The sequence below is a fragment of the Frieseomelitta varia genome, unplaced genomic scaffold (genome assembly GCF_011392965.1).
Source record: "Frieseomelitta varia isolate USP_RPSP 00005682 unplaced genomic scaffold, Fvar_1.2 scaffold_545, whole genome shotgun sequence".
Taxonomy (NCBI): Eukaryota; Metazoa; Arthropoda; class Insecta; order Hymenoptera; family Apidae; genus Frieseomelitta; species Frieseomelitta varia.
In genome coordinates, this window is record NW_025110307.1 from 198662 (window position 1) to 217562 (window position 18901).

Here is an 18901-nt window from a genome sequence, read left to right on the forward strand (position 1 = left end):
TATTGTTCCATTCATTTTTTCCTACTTTTTTTGCAATGGATTATTTGGTCGTCGCAGGGGATTGGAAGATGGTTGCGATTAGAAGGTGAGGCTTCTTTTGCTGCTGTGTCGGCTTTTACTAGAGGAACTATATAGGAGTTGTTGCAAATTAATAATTGATGGAAGTTTTTGCAATTAATATCGAAGTGTTGTAAGTTAGTACGAACTTTTCTAATTAGTAATTGTAGTTCTTGCAATTGCAAGTCGAAATAAACGCGTGGAAAAGATCAGTTAGTTTGTCGTTTCTGTCACAAGTATTTAAAATCGTGAGGGCTTGGACGTTAATATTAAGAAACAAACCGGTTACAAATGAAGTATTATTACTAGGAAAATTATGCGTAACAATTGCAAATTAATAATAGTTTTTACAATTAGTATTGAAGCTTTGTAAATCGATATGGAATTTTTGCGATTAATAACAGTAGCTGTAATTGTTGTAGAAATTTTTGTAGTTGGTATGGAAGTTAAATTAATGTTTTCACTAGAACCTAATAACAGAAATCGTTTCAATTGAGAAATATTTCTTGCAGCCTGTCATCTGCTTTTTGTATGTCTGTTGTCTGCTCCATTTTCTGGAAAACTGCGTCTTTTCAGACATTCTTTTTCTCAGACATTCTCAAATCAAGAATAATCTTCATCTCTCAAAATGTATTCGTGGTGATAGTTGAACGGTTATGTTACCAGTGATATTTGGTAACACCAATATTTGGATGTAATTTGTTCTAGTAACGGGATTTTAGAATTGTTATTGTCAATATTAGCAGTGCGTACTGGCTTTCGGTGATTTTGATTGAAACTGGAATTACTGGAATATGCAGCACATGTTTGCAGATTACTCGCGAATTCCCCGAATAGACAGTGTTTTTTTACAAATAGTTCGGCAAAAATCATCCACGAAGCGAGATTATTCCAAGAATTTTTCGTTGAAACGATTTTTTTCGTTTTCATCATATTTTATATATTATATGAATGATGAAAACTTATATATATATATATACTTATATATATATATATAATTATTAATTTATACATATATATAATATCTTCAAATATACATTTGAAGATATAATAAAAGTTGTTAAACACGAATGTAAAAATGTATGAGAGCCGTTTACATTTTAAATATATGTGGCTTTTAAATATATGTTTAGGTTCATTTTTCATTTCATTTATGTTACTAATTAACTGCCTGTCATTCTTGCTTTGTAATATTGCTTATAGCACAATTCGACTATTATTAATTTATTAACACAAACATATAGTCGTGAAATATTTACCGTAAATTTTGGCATGTGAGGCACATTTTATATTTATTGTCATATAAAGTATTAATATTGGTATCAATATTAAATTAATATCATGTGAATATATTATAGATGAGTATTTATAATTAAATATTAGCAATATCTCTTCTTCTGTAATTAAATGTTTGTTGTTTGATTAATTATTAATCGAAACGGAGAAAAGCACGTGATAAAATGTTATTACTATTCCAGTTTTGTAATTGAATATTGGTCATTTGATTAATCATCGTATGAAATCAGAAAAGAAAGAAATAAAAAGAAATGAAAATAGAATATTTAATATTGTTGTGTAATATTTATGTTTCCCAGTATTTTGTCACGGAACGTAAAATATAGACCCAGACTTTTCGCGAGCTAATCTCCACTTGATCATTGTTAAAAATAAAGAACTATCCACAGTTCGTGTCCGGTAACTGTGAGATCACTTTCAAGTTTTCTAGAGCGGAAAACCATGAGTGTAAATATTTCACGAACAATTTCTAACGCTTTGAAAAATCGCCGATTATAGAATTACTGAAAAAGATATTTTTTTTTATTTCTTATATTCTATTTATTTTATTTTTTAAGCCGCTCTGGCATGCTTCTTCTTCTTCTTTTTTTTTTTTTTTTTTTTGAAGGATATGGTTATAATTTTGACACGAAGGAAAGTGACAATGAAAGCGATCTGCTGCACGAGATTGACAGTGCTTTGAAATTCGGCAAGGGATTTCTGTTTGGTAAAGGTGCGTTTCATTATCTTGCTTAATTGATTTCTGCACGCATTTTATCCAAAAGTAATTGCAAATATACAAAAAATATATGTAAGGAGACACAGATGAGATAGTAAATTAGTTTTTAAGATATTCACTCATTTAATTAATGTATATTTTAGTTTTTGATGCAAGTTGTAATTTATCGATTGAATTAATTTAAAAAATTCCTTTCTTTATGCGTTTGTCATGATTTTTAATTGATTAATTAATATTTCTAGTTAGTTTTCTAGTTATTTATTTATTTCTATTTATTCCAATTATTCTGTCGTTTAGTAGAGTTAAAGGTACTCGGTTTTTAATGGAGTTCTTTCATTTGAATTTCTGAAACACCTGTCTGTTTCCAGTAATGGACGCTATTTGCCAGTGAAATAAAGTACAAATTAGAAGGACATATAATTGAAGGACTTTATATTTAAAAAGTAATAACGAAATAATGAGAATAGTAAAAAATTCAATATGCTTTTGTAAAAAACTATGGTTGCATAATGTAATAGAGTTCAAAATTTCAGATAAAATTTAAAGATTAAATAATGCGGGGTAATGAAAGATTAAATGGAATAATAAAAATTTGATTGATTGAATGTGCAATAAAATTAATTTTTATTAAAGTTTCACTTTAATTTATACAGATGTGCTTTAATAGAACTCAATGTGTTCCATGAAATCGCAGTCGAAGATATAATTATCACATTCTATGTGGGTCAGCGTCGACGTACAATATTTAGTTGAAACATTTCTAGTGGAATGCTTTTTTTTACAGATGTTTGTAGATGTTTGGGCCAATTTATTATTTTATAAATAATGGAAAGTAAAAACTAGAAATAGAGATTTCTTTGATATTTTAAACACTACAACGAATATTCTTATATATCAATTCTGTACATTTTTGCACATTCAAATTATCCGTGAGTGCATGAAAATTTGCAATTTAATTATTAGAAACATTTATCAATGTTACGTAGGAGTAATGCAAAATCGAGCAGACGAGGAGTTTATATTTTATGGAGTAATATATTCCATGGCATAAATTTAGCTTTTAGTTGACAAAGATTTTAATCGAATAAGATTAAATGAGTTTCAGTATAGTATGGTATAAATTGGACGATAATACAACCAGGTAGAATTATGAACGTAATGAATTAAACGAGACAAAACGTACGAGATCAATTTCTTCGTATTGCATCTTTTTGTATAGTTTTACGTATGCATCACGTTACAATCTCCGCTATTATATAATTTATCGTTCGTATAATCGCACGAACAATTCATCGTTCTTGTGGAAACGATATTAATGAATTAACTTCTGAATAAATGATATTCATCTGTAAGAGTACACTCCTGAGCAAAAGCTTGCAGCACTCTTTGTTTTCTCGAATGAAATGAACTTTGTCATGCTTTTTCTGAAAATTAAAATATAATATATTTTAGAAGACGAAGAAGAACACAAAACAGGGGAAAAATGATATTATAATTCCTGAGAAATAAAGAATGTTATTTTTAAAATATGATTAATCACGAGTATAAGGAATAATATTATGGATAAAACATTATATTAATAGAATATTAAAAAGTAATATTATATAATAAATATATATTATTATTATATAAGGAAATATAAAACATTATATTAATAGAATTTATATTAAAAAAGTAATATTATATAATAAATATATATTATTATTATATAATAATATAACATGATATATATAATAATTATTATATAATAAATATTAATGCAATATTATGTTAAAACGTTATGTTATAAATATTTACTCGTGCTAACTAACTATGCCACAAATTCTTGAATTTCTCATATTTGCGAAGAAAACAGAAAGCATGTTGAAGTAACGCGATTTTGTTCATAAGACAGCAATAAATAAGAAAGATGTTCAAGCGATCGCGTTTGGCTACACTGCTCTGTGTATTTTCTTGAGAATGTAAAAACTTTACTCAAAGAAACAATCGTTAATTTCGTACGCGACACAGTTCAGCTCCATTTATTCTTCGCCATTTATACTTCATACGCGCGGTGTTCATCAAACCAGAGTTAAGAAAAGCAAAGTTCCACGTACTGTCCGTAAATACCGCGGCGAAGGTAAATAAAGAGGGAAAATAAGAGTATCTAGAGTTGCTCGCGAAAGTATTCGAACACTTGCGGATTGTAGATATTTTTTGTAACACGTATAATTATGAATATATTATTGCGCGTTACACGAAACTGTTACGAGACTTGAGCATCGTGATTATGTCACAAGTGTTTGACACAAATCTGAAAGATATATTTAGTACAGATGTATGTCTATTTAGCGGAGATCATCAGAGTAAATTGTTAATTATTTGTTATGTTAGTAAGGAAACTTATTAATATTTTCAATACTAATTTAAGACGATCGTTCACAAGGTATGTTAATTAGAGTACTGTTTCAGATTGGTTTCAAATTTTATCAATTTACTGTTACATCTCGTACATATACTAATCAAGGTACTAATCGAATTACTGCATTTAATAATTCATGAAAATTATTATTATTAATAATATAATTCAATTATTATATTCGAGCATTTATAGAAACTTTTCATTAGTATATTACACGGAACATTTTGATATTCGATTGGTAATGAAACTTGTCCATCACAATTAGTCAAAATGGTAACACTCGAAATGAATCTGAATGTATATATATATGAGCTACAAAATTATTCATCATCTATTATATTAATTATTCATCGTGTTATTAAACTTTCATTCAATTAACACTGTATTAACCTCATTACATCAATAATCAATCTAACAGATTTGTCTTTACATGTTTGAAATATATCTATCAAACACATTTGCAGCAAATATCATAGTAATTCTCTTATACATACATTTTCAAGTTCTCAAATTTCACTAATACGTACAATTATAACAAACGTGTCTTCTCATCACGTTGCTAATAAAAAAAAATTGTCGCATACCTGTACACGAAATGTCTGAATAGTTAAGCATTCGAACAATTTCGTCGGCCATTGTACAACGTGTGCGTATGTTTGACGCGCGATCATGGTTCGCACTGTGAATTTTCGTGCGTTGCCGAGGATGCCGCGTCACGCGACTATTCTGAATCGCCGGCTTCTGCGTAGTCGAACGACGCGAAGATCGCGGACGATGGCGTCGGCGTCGTCGCCGTCGGGGCGTCGCGACGCCTCTCAGTCCACGATCGTCTCCCGAGGTTCGTTCGTAATCGCGGAACGCTGTTTCTGTACGTAATCGCCGGACTGGTCGGTCGATTTAATCGGTGGAACGAAAGCGGGAACCGGGATGTTGGAGAAAAGTGAGTGAGCTAACTGGTCGCTAGAGGTGGAGCTTGACGAGCTGTCGTTTGAAAATACGGGGTGCGCGATGCGGTAGGATTTTTCGACGTCGCCTGAAGGACTCGTTCAACAGGTTGTCCTGCGAACGCGGAGATCCGCTTTAAAATGGGACGCGCTCGAACCAGCCACTCGACGCTTCCGTTCTAACGCGAAACGACGGGTCCTCGTCTTTTATTTCTCGCTCCCTCCCCCGTTCCTTTCTCTGTTTTTTTTTTTTCTGTTCGTTTCTCTGTCACGGCCCGTTTGCAAATGATTTGTTAAATCGCTTTCGTTTCGGATGGGGATTTAATGTCGTTGTACTTGCCTTGCAGGCGATTTTTGCTCGGCCGACGAAGACTGAAGAGGAGTGGTCGTGTTGGTTAAATAATATGCATTTTTGTTTCAATTTTAGAACGTTCTCTTGTTCTGTTGGTTCTTCTATTTTCTATTATAGTTCTAAGCGATTCGTCGAATTCGGTAATTTTACAGGAAAGAATCCCTTGACTGGGAGAGGCTATAGTAATATTGTAAAAGAAATCAATTGGAAATCCTAGGTGATGAATAAGTACTTGTAGAACAATTCTGTTTTTATCTTTTTATTTTTCTTCTAGATTAAATAATTTATAGTTGAAGATATGTAGGAAAAGATATTTAGTATTTGATGTTTAATATCTTCTTTACAGATAGGTTCTTAAGTAATTGTGTCCATTTGGGTTTTTCTGATATCGTCTTTCCAAAATTTTAACTATCACACACACGTTATCAATACGAACGTTGAATATTAAATCAAGTTATAATGTCATTCCTTTTTAATACCGAGATTCTAATTAAAAGTCTATTTACTAGTATTCTACAAAAACTCGCATTCAGTTAACCAAAGTTTCAATTTTAAGTTCAAATCGAAGTTCAAATGTGATCATATAAATTCAGTTTTACTTTAAACTTTATACTAAATTTATGAATATTGAATATTTGATTCACAAGCTCACAATATGCAAGTCCTCGAAGCAGATGTGATTATCCAGCGATCATTATCACCGAGTCCTCTAAACGTTCAAACTCAACAAACTCAACGATGGCAAATGATAATCTGAAAAATTTATTCATTACTTCCCAATCTCGTTATTCGCCATTATTATACGGAACGCCGGTTAAATTGCAAACTCCACAAAGCGTACGATCGTATTTGAGACTGATATTACAAGCTCGACTCTCGTTACCTCGTCTCAAACGAGAATCTGCGAGAGGCGTTCGTGAATATTTACATGTTGTCAGATAACGTTTACACAAGCGTTACGGCTTGCATAGCAATTCGCTGCCAACGTTTCTTTCAAACACACTGTCGTTTAAGCCGCATAAGAAATGAAATTCTCGCGATTAACGCGTTGAAATTTCTTCGTAAATATTCCGGGGAGAATGAACATGGAACTTGGACGTGTTAAATTGATTGAAAGTGTCGAGAATTGTACCGTTGGACGTAGAAAAGATCTCAGTGAACGATAGGAAATAAATCCGTGAGCGTTTGTTGTCTGTTTTTAATTTAAAAAAAAAAAAAAAAATGGTCAATCCCTAAATAGGCCAACGGGGCCGTCGCGGGCGGTTCTAATTTTAAAGTTTAGTATTGTGCGTTGATGTCATTATTTGAAGATTTATGTAATACTCTCTGTTTCTACTGTTGCGGAGGAAAATTTATTTCTTGCATTTCAATTTATTATAAATTAGACGCGAATTCCAATTATTAAACTAGAATCGAAGGTTCATGTGAGGATTACAATTTTCTTCTGCTTTAGGGGATTTATTAATTGGATGATTTGTTTGGCAAATATATCAATGATACGCAATGATAGATAATTATTCTCAATGTATTTTAAGTTTTTTTTTTTTCTTATAGTTTTCACATTTAAACGTTGAATATTTCTTATATGCAGTGATGTTGTTGCAAGTGATTGTATATATGATACTGAGAGAATTTCTTCTTAACAGTTTCAACACAATCTAAATTGCATATTAGTATATTTGTTATAGTAATATATTACATTAGTATAAAATAACTGCATTCCACAGTGTTAAGAAAAAGTTTTAATTCAACGTATGAGAAAAATATATTATTTCTAGAATTATTTTTTATTACGAAAGAATTGGAAATTAAAATCATAACAAAAGGATTCTTCTTTTCTTCCTATAAAGAGCAAAGAATGTAAAAATGTAAAAATCATAATGCTTTTATTGTAAACCAGAACTGAACATCTAATGGAAATACAAATTAATTGTTATATTCGTTTCATTATTTCTTAATTAAATTAATTTTGGAATAACATTTAATTGTTACATTTGTTAAATTAATTTTTTAAATAATCGAGAAACATTATTCTCATCTGTGGGTTACAGTGAGATGAAGATTTTCTGAAATTTATATTAAACGTGCAATGAAAATACAGATCAATTGCTATATTTGCTTCAGCATTAACGTTATTTTTAACCATCGGGCGTCCTGGCGCTCTTGTTCCATCCAACGGTACAGTTGCGTTTGCGGAAAAAGAAAAAAAGAAATGAGTGAAAAATTCGCGATACCTGAGAGTGTTTTGCAAATATCGAAAGGAAAACGTGGAGCAAAGCCTGTCGGTTGCCGGTTCTCGATTACATAAAGGTGTCACGTTACCGCTCCGCAGATTGCACGAAATTGCAATATACGTGTGTTCGAGATAGAAGTCGCGCGCTATTTTCGTTTGTCAGCCACTGGCTTCTTCCGCTTCTGAGGTTCTTTCCGGCCGCGAAATTCGATTCGAACGTCAACGAACGAGTCTTTACTTTCTCTCCCGCCCCTACGATCAATAAGTTCTGCTTGAGATACACTGGCGTGCAGAAGTATCTAACGAAATTTATTGTTCTGACAATTACGAATAAAGGATTATGGTAAAATTTTAATTATCAATTAAATGATAATTATCACCATCAAACGTGTTTTTATGAAATTTTTGTTTAATCAATGGCCAGACGTTGAGGTCTACTGTAGAATTAGAAAGTTGCCAGCCACGAGGGATCTATAGATCGTGCTTTAAGAGATACTTTACCTTCCCTCTCGTAGACTTTCCTATCTTTTTACGTCTTCTTACCCTTTCTCCTTTCTTTCCTCTTTTTTTCTCTCTTCTTCTTCTTTTCGCTTTGAAGCTCATCAAGCTCGCTTCTGTATTAATGACCAGCACCGTTCTTATAAAGAAGCAATTTAAGAAGTCTTTAGCATGTTCTTTATCATGATTTAAGGCCGTAGCGACTCTATGAATCTCATTTCACGTCGTAAGACTGGAAATACTTCACGTGTATATTACGGTGCGTTCGCACCAAACGAACGAGTCCTCGTTCGTCCCCTATCTCGATCAAATTTATGCTTGTATTGATATTGTTGGGTTCATAACATACAGTCACGCTTAAATCATTTTTCGTTTTATTAAATTATTTTCCTTGTTCCATTGCACCTATTTAGATGAACGCACATAGTTTCTACATGATACTTTCATTTATCTGTTATTTAATATAATGTACAATTCACATGATATAATTTAATAATATAATAGTTTAGTATAACGTCATTTGTAAGTTAGAACCGAGTCATTTTTGTACAATTAATTATTAATTTTATTCCTATTTTCAAAAATTATTAATTCTTCTATTATTAATTTCTACTTATACTTGAATTATTTCACGTTCCTATCTCGATCAAATTTATGCTTGTATTGATATTGTTGGATTCATAACATACAGTCACGCTTAAATCATTTTTCATTTTATTAAATTATTTTCCATTGCACCTATTTAAGTGTACGCACATAGTTTCTACATGATACTTTCATTTATCTGTTATTTAATATAATGTACAATTCACATGATATAATTTAATAATATATAATAGTTTAGTATAACGTAATTTATAACTTAGAACCGAGTCATTTTTGTACAATTAATTATTAATTTTATTCCTATTTTCAAAAATTATTAATTCTTATTTCTACTTATACTCGAATTATTCACGTTCATTTGAATTATATTTTGATTTGTGATTTTATTCATATTTATATTCGTATTAATTTAGTTTCACATTATCCTTACCGTACGTTCTTCTTAGTCTTCAACAAACGTTAGTTATTATAACATAATTATATTATAATTTTCGAAAGAATCATAGAAGAATTAAAATTGAAAATTCAAATTCATATCCTATAGGACTGCAAGTTGCTTTTTCTTTCAAATCGAAGCCATAATTCCTACCACGAGTGTAGCTCGATAGTATAACTCAAAGTCTCCTAAGTTATTCACTCGGATAATTACATTATGTGTTTATTATGTAATTATAAATTATGTAATTAGAAAATTAACTTTTCAAAAGATGCTGAAGGCAGAAGAAAGTAAATAACACTCATGTACGAGTATTATTCGCGGAATTCGCTAGAGGGAAGTTTCTTCGTTTCTTTTTTTTTCTTTTTTTTCTTTACTCGGCAACACACGCTATGCCTCCAACAGGAGTAATCATGGCATGTTTCCAAAGGTCACGGTTGCCTGTCAATGCGGATATCACCTTTATATATAAATAGAGCACTTGAAATAGGTGAAATGATTGATGAGCATACGCTCATAGAAAACAGATACATTTAAAGATACATTCCTCGTAAAATCAAATATTACCAGACTGTAATAATAATTGATCGGAAAGATAATAGAAACTAGTAGAACATTGTCGTTGTTAGGAAATCATAGTGTCAAATGAAAAAGTACAAATCACACACCGTGACGTTCACTTAAATATTTTTTTTAAAATAAAGTAATACAATATGAAATATGACGTTTGGTTAGATGCATATTTTTTTTAAATATTATCATTACAAATTTTTTTTAAAATAAAAAATAGATTTTAAATAAAATAATAAAATAATACAATATCAAATGTGACGATTGGTTAGGTTATTCTAGGTCAGTATGTTTCTTTAAATATTTACATATAAATACATTTACAGATACATTTAAAGATACATTCCTCGTAAAATCAAATATTACCAGACTGTAATAATAATTGATCGGAAAGATAATAGAAACTAGTAGAACATTGTCGTTGTTAGGAAATCATAGTGTCAAATGAAAAAGTACAAATCACACACCGTGACGTTCACTTAAATATTTTTTTTAAAATAAAGTAATACAATATGAAATATGACGTTTGGTTAGATGCATATTTTTTTTAAATATTATCATTACAAACTTTTTTTAAAATAAAAAATAGATTTTAATAAAATAATAAAATAATACAATATCAAATGTGACGATTGGTTAGGTTATTCTAGGTTAGTATATTTTTTTAAATATTTACATATAAATATTACACGAGCGGAAGCTTTACTCCGCCATATGCAGGACAACCTTGCGTCAAACTTGCTTATATAACACTTCACAGTTTCATGGGACAGTAAATTTTGCTCGGAATTATATTTAATTTAAAATGATAAAGGTTCGTGAAGTTTGATAAACGAAATGTTTCTCATAATTCGCCATTTATGAAATTAGTAGCCGCGAGTTTTTTTTTTTTTTTATTTGTTAGGATTGCCAGTATTTTCAATAAACGACAGTGTATAATGATATGCTTGGATCCTTAAAATACTTGTTGGTATTTTCAGAGAACGTTATGTTCGCTCCCACGTTTAAAGCTTCTTCCGCAACACCAGGTAAAGTTGCAAACGAAACGTGTGAGACTAACAGAATGCTTTACATTACTGTGAATTGTGTATTGGAAAGGGGATAGAACGTCTAACAAGTACGTTCGTAGTATGTATTAGCAATGTGAGAATTATTGCAAAAGATATAATCATGTTGTCACGGAATATCGCATCTTTCTCTGATATAAATTTGAAGCAAAATTTATATGATTTTTAAACGGAATTTTTTTAAAATAATTTTCATATCCATACGGTTTGTAATATCACAAACATATTAATAATTTTCGTATCAAAATTGTTGTCCAACAAATAACTTAGGTATATTTATTTATATTTATATTTATATTTATATTTATATTTATATTTATATTTATATTTATAATTTATATTTATAATTTATATTTATATTTATATTTATATTTATACTTATATTTATATTTATATTTATATTTATATTTATATTTATATTTATATTTATATTTATATTTATATTTATATTTATATTTATATTTATATTTATATTTATATTTATATATTTTACGAGGAGATGAAACTTAATGAATTGAATTCTTAATATCATCATTACCTCAGTTTGAAAGAAAATTATTTCTTGATATTAACTGTTTTATTTAGTTTTAGTATGAAACTTGTTATTCAAACGTTCGCAAAATTTGTGATGTAGACTCATTTCGTTGGGAATACAGTAGATTCCTTATTTTTCAAAAATTTTTCGTATGACATTTTTGAAACGATGGACTTTCAAACTAAAATTTGTGTAATGTAACTTTGACCATAATAATTTACATGTTGTGTACTTTGTACGTGTGTTCTGTATTTCTTCTTTTTCTAAATGTGCATGTTTGTAATTACCTAATGTTAATTATACGTGCTAGAGATTTCACCTCGTTCGGATGAAACTTTTGTAATTTGAAAATAAGTATCTCTTTCATTTTTTATAACCGACAATACAAAAGCAAAATTATTATTTCAAGACATAGAAGTATATATAAAAATCGAAAATAAGATTATTAAAATTTGTTACGTAGTTAGATATGAAGCAATACGTATTATCTCTAAATAAAAAAAAAAAAAAGAATCACATCTCCATAAAAATTGTCACGTATTAATAATAATTTATCAAGACGAAATACACGTATTCACGTATTCATGCAAACGGATGAAGAAATTCAACAGTCCAGCAGGAAATAATATTTAGTTTGCCAGAACTGTTTCGCATCGAAAGTAAAACAGACGATACAGTGGAACCTCGTTTATCCGGACATGTCGAGGACTCGAATAATTGAGAAGTTCGAATAATAGAAGCTAGGTTTCTACATATTCTACTCTTATTTGTTTGGATAGTGGAAGTTGATCAATTATGAGTTTGTGTATATACGAAACACAGCGTTAACGAGTACGTATGAACGAGCAGAATGGACAGGTTAGATTACTATTGTAAATGATTTATTTCCCCAACACATAACGAACACATCCGTGCTACATTAATTCTCATTATTTCTTTCTGTCAACTTCACAGACTTTGATATATATATTATAAATTATTATAAAGTATGTATAAAATGTGTAATATCATGGCACAAAATTGTGCATCTAGAGTAGAAATTTAGTATTATTTACTGTTAACGATAGAATTGGCAAATTTATTATAACTATGACACGCTTGGATCCTTAAAATTATATAAATAATTTAATACTTGTTGGTGTTTTTGTAGATATTGGTAGTTTTTGTGATTATTAATTTTCCATCAGTGTGTCAATTTCACACCAAGGGACAAAATTAAATTTTCGATCTTCGTGGCGAATTTGTTGCATGTGAACAAGAGAGTCACAGCTCATTAGGATCGGCCAGTTTCTCGCGGTGTAATTTTAAATTGAATCGAAATGAAAATTGGCATAGAGCGTGACAGGCCGTTCCAGAAAATCATCAGGGCATTGTATTTCAATGCTGCCTCGGCCAATTGCAATTAGGCATACCTTTAATATCAACGCCCACGAATTTCTAATTTTACGAGCGTTTCCACCGAATAAACCGCTGCCTTATTTCCTGCCCGCCGCAATCGACGCGTGCAAAGTCGAAATTATCTTCCCGAATCGTACGAGGTCTTTGAAACGAAAAAAAAGAAAAAAAAAAAAAAACTACCAGAATTCAACGTGAGACGATTCTCACTCTGTTTTCTTGTCTGATTTTTCAGAATAATACGAATATTCATATAGTTAAATTATGTTTTGTTCGTGTCTTTGGAATGAAAAATAAAGAATAGTAAATTAGGATACTTTGATACGAAATTATATTATTATAAGTGTTTAATACTTATTATCATCGTATTTTTGTAACATAATGCAATAATTTAAAAAAATATACAAATCTATATCTTTATTTATTCTTTCGTTAATATCGCCAGCATACGTTCATGTCATTTCATATAGAAATGAAATTTTATATTATATATCAACAAAATGTAATATTCTCAATTTCTGTATTTTTATATTTATCATCATTTTTGAATCACTATCGTATCCACTACGAATAGAATCTTCTCTCTCTCTCTCTCTCTCTCTCTCTCTCTCTCTGTCTCTCTCTCTGTTAAAGAAATAAGAAGACAGAAATATGAAATCGTACATTCGTTCCACTCTTGTATCAATAAATACTTCCAAACGATGTTACCACGTGTTCGTAATGATATCGGTAAAAGATTTCTATGTAGGTTATACGAGGCCTGCGTCGGCATATTGTATTTTGATTTGAAATTTTTGATCGTATTCCTCATCTGTGTCACACACGTGAAAGAAGATATTTCCCCTTCAAGTCGGTTTTTAATTCTCCTTCAAATGCGAGCAAGATAAAACATATGCGACGATATATATTTCAGAATATGACAAAAGATTTAAATATACTAGTTCTTGAAATTGCAGCAGTAAATAATAAATGTGACAGCCAAGTCGGTATAGCGTCACCAGCCATTAATAAAATGTCCAATATATCTTGTAATAATTCATATAATATATATTATATATATAATACAATGTATAATATACACAATATACATAATAATATATATAATATAACAATAACACATATAATACAATATACAACGTATAATATATACAATATACATAATAATATATATAATATAATAATAATACAATATACAACGTATAATATATGCAATATACATAATAATATATATAATATAATAATAATACATATAATACAATATACAACGTATAATATATACAATATACATAATAATATAACAATAATTATTATAATATAATAATAATAAACATAATACAATGTACAACATATAATATATACAATATACATAATAATATAATAATAATACACATAATACAATATACAACATGTAATATATACAATATACATAATAATATATATAATATAATAATAGTACATATAATACAATATACAACGTATAATATATACAATATACATAATAATATATATCATATAATAATAATACATATAATACAATATACAACGTATAATATATACAATATATATATATATATAATATATATAATAATACATATAATATGTTCACAAGAAGTTCCTGCAAGCATTCAAATACTTTCGCGAGTCGCTCCAGAACTTAAACACCTATTTTATCATTGGCTCCAGAAATTCTGAAATTCCAGCCAGCTCAACAATAAGGCCAAACTCTTTCGAACAGCTAATGGCCATTTCGGGATTTCACGAGGGAGTACAAATGTGGGGAGTAATTATCGTCATTCAGCGTGCAGACCGAAAGATGACTTCCGCCCTTTTCTGGGTTCGGTTCGCGTAATGGAGCGAGAAATCGGCGCGGAAAGAACGATTTCTTTATCTAATAATGCCCCTCCGTGGGCCAAGATTAGCGTGCCTCTTCTACCGGAATTCTTGCTTCTCGACGACCGAGTTCACGGTGGCTCGAAACGTAACATTTGTCTCGGCGTTGGAAACTCGAGGCGCTGTTTTCTTGCTTTCGAGAACTCGGCACGTACGCTGTTTATTCGAAACTGGAATCGGCCGTTTGATTCGGTAACTGACAGGCCGGAGCGACTATTTGCGATGTTACGCAGAATAACAAAATGAAACGCTAGTCGAAAATGTTTTATTCTTATTTCAAGCTGTAGTTTGAAAGGAAATGAATATAAAAATATATAGAGCACAACGAAATGTCGAATACTGTAACAAAGCAATTCTGCTGTTGGATGAATGGGAGCTCTTAGAAAATTTATTAATTGAAATTGTTTGGCAAATATTATTAATGAAACTGTGTAGGTAATTATTCGCAGGATCTTTTAATTCTTCTTGGTTTTTCTTCGTACACTTAAAAGTCAGACGTATGTTTTTTTTTTTAATTTCGTGAAGTTATTGCTAGATTATTTTGTAATATTAATAAACTTAATATCTCTAATAGTTAGTTATAATCTGAGTTACTTTTTTTTTTTTTTTAAAGCGTAAAATACTAATATGCTTTTAAAGTGTAAATACATACTAATATATTTTTATTCTAAAAGAAGTTTGCTTGATATTCTGGAAATTTTATTTTCAACGTAAACGCAGTCTTGTAAATTTCAAATTATAAACGTTATTTTATTGATTCAGAACGTAATATGCAGGAGTGGAATATGTTAGAACGAAGTAATTGCTTTCGAAACTTCGTTCGTTATGCCGTACGTTGAAATCTACGTTGAATTTGTATATATTTCGAAATTGCAAGTGTAGAGCATAACGAAAAACTATCATTTAGTATAGATAAATGGTATAAAAGTAACAGAAGTAATTTTAGATTAATTTAACGATGGAAATACATTTAAATGTATTTGATAATCTACAAGGTAAGTTTTATAAAAAGAATACTCTGCTTTCTTTATGAAATCCAGATTTTATTTATATTAATAAAATTTATTGCAGCAGATTATTACAATTAAAAAATAATTAATATTAAATTAAATTGCATAATAATATATCTGGCACGAGGTAATAAATTTTTACAAATTTAATATAGATATTCTCTCTTCTTTAAATACATGAAAAGTATTTGATTAAAATTTACGGTTTCGTTAATAACGATTTATCTTAATTAATAAATACGATACACAAGCTGAAGCTTTTTAGAAGCAAATGATAGCTACATGTGATAATATGGCAACTTGTTTGTCCAGCATGATAAATGATTTCGTTTGTATTTATGTCTTTTTCATAACTGCGCAATTTTTAACATCACGTTTTTTTAAGTAAAAATTACTAGACCGCGAATATTTATGTATATTTGTGGGAAATTCGGAGATGAAAAAATACGAACGATGCATATACAGCTACAACAAAAATATAAACAGTATATGGTTCAGAATATAAAAATACTCAAAATACAGTTCAGTTTCTGGTCACTTTTTCTGTAAACCGTTTTTTCAGTTCTTAATATCTTTCGTATTTTTAGTAGAATCGAAGACTCTGAATACAATATTATTTAATAATATACCTTGTTATTAAAATTATTAAAATATACACAAACATATTCACATACTCTACAAATACATATACTATTGCACAGATATACATTAATAATTCGTATTTCCCCTTTGGCTTCCACTTTTTCGCGATTATTTTCACATCTTTTTATAATAGCATTATTGAATTAATTATTGAAACATTTACTATAATCAATAAGATCGTTTCAATAAACAAAGTTCAAACAAAGAAGGTTCTATTTAACTTAATTTTTATTTGAAGAAAAAAGAGCGCAGAATAAAAAACAAGAAACAATGAAAACACCAAAAAATAAAGAAATCTGTTTGAGCTGTACAATAAAATAATCTGACAAAGAACGAAAGCATAAACTTACGTAAATATCCGCAGTCTATAATAATTACAATTACAAAATATTAGTAGTATGAATACACATATATATATAAGTAATTATACAATATATATATAAAAGCATAAACTTACGTAAATATTCGCAGTCTATAATAATTACAACTATAAAATATTAGTAGTATGAATACACATACATATATAAGTAATTATACAATATATATATATAATATATATATATATATGTATAATTATACAATATTATATATATAATAATTATATATATATATATATATATATATATATATATATATATATATATATATATATGTAAAAGCATAAACTTACGTAAATATTCGCAGTCTATAATAATTACAACTACAAAATATTAGTAGTATGAATACACATACATATATAAGTAATTATACAATATATATATATGTATATATTATATATATATATATATATATATATAATTATACAATATTATATATAGTAATTATACTATATATATATATATCGTGTACATTTAAACGAATATTATAGTAACACGAATGTTTATTTTTATCGCGGTAGAATAATACGAATGATTGTTGAGCAGGCGTTTGGTCACCCGGAAGCGAGCCACCACCGAAGGAGCCGAGCCCCGAGCGAAAAGAATCGGAGAAGGATGATGGGATCCCTGCCGTCTGGACGCCTTCCAGCGCCGGAGCCAGTCCAGTTCCCGAGAAAAAGGAATTTCGACCGGTGCAATTCGAAAGCCCCATTCTGAGCCGAAGGAAGCTAACGCAGCAAGAAGTACGTTATCAAGAACGCTTCCTATCCATTTCGTTCGTCTGTAAAATTTAGAGGGGGCCATTTCAGATATCTTTCGCTTCGCGAGCGTAAACGTTGGCAAAGTCTACGAAAATTCTGACATTCTGACTGGAGTACAAATGTTACCTCGTAGCATTATGAATTGCTTTTTTCGCATTATGAATCGCGTTTTTTGTCTGTGACGTTTGGAGAGAAAGATTTTTTTTATTGCTGAGTAAAGTTTCTGTCCCTTTGAGACTGTTAACTGTTTATCGCTAACGATCTGTGTGTGTTCATTCGTCGTTTACCAGGATACACCGGACGCCCCGCCACCCTGGCAGACGGAAATCGAAAAGAAAGAAGCATCGCGAAGCAGTTATGAGAGCAGCGCGCGAATTGTCAATTCGCACTCGGCGCCGTCGCAAGGATTAAATTCATTAAGTTCAACGCCTCGTCTGCCGCGTGCTCAGAATCCAACTATAACATTACTGCAGAAAGCGAGAGGTAAGAGATAACGCGGGTCGAGGGCGTGAAAGATAAATTGACACGAGAGGAAAAGACGATTGGGTTGCTCGTTTAAATAATACTAAGGAACGACGAATAATTTCAATACCGGCTTGAATATATATTAAACGATGATAAATGATTTAAACATAAATTGAAGTAGCATTAAACAACAGCAAGGAATTTAAATGCAACGCAATAAACATTTGTGGTTTTCTTAGGAGATTTAAAAATATATATAACAAGACGTATAAAATTTAAACTGAATTAAATAAATTATAAGAATGTTTCTAATAATTATGTCGTGTTTAGATTTGATCACAGTCACTTTTTTGATGAAATTGTTTTGGTAAACGTGTATTACACATTACACTTGTTTTAATTTTCTATTTTATTGTATTCTATTTTATTTCATATTTTATTCTATTTTATTCTATATTTTATTGCATTATATTTTATATTATATTATATTGCATACTTGGTGATTAATTATTATTTTCTATGCAACATTGAAACTCAATGATCGAGTAAATCACCTTCAAACAAGAGAATTTATACCACGATATAATCTCTGGGCTCGATATTTGATTCGACTTCGCTTTGAGTTCCTATCACATAATAAACTCTATA

At 29.7% G+C, this 18901-nt stretch overlaps 1 protein-coding gene across 14 annotated transcripts in view; it reads left to right on the top strand.

The window, feature by feature from the left end:
* The window catches only part of LOC122533697, a 189994-nt gene that overhangs the window by 112157 nt on the left and 58936 nt on the right, over window positions 1-18901 (top strand). For 13 of the 14 annotated variants that reach the window (XM_043663662.1, XM_043663667.1, XM_043663669.1 and 10 more), the window contains 3 exons: window positions 11092-11139; window positions 17574-17770; window positions 18079-18271. In XM_043663662.1, the coding sequence (XP_043519597.1) occupies window positions 11092-11139; window positions 17574-17770; window positions 18079-18271 (438 nt within the window). The remainder of the gene's footprint in view (window positions 1-11091; window positions 11140-17573; window positions 17771-18078; window positions 18272-18901) is intronic. The other variant, XM_043663665.1, reaches the window with a different exon arrangement.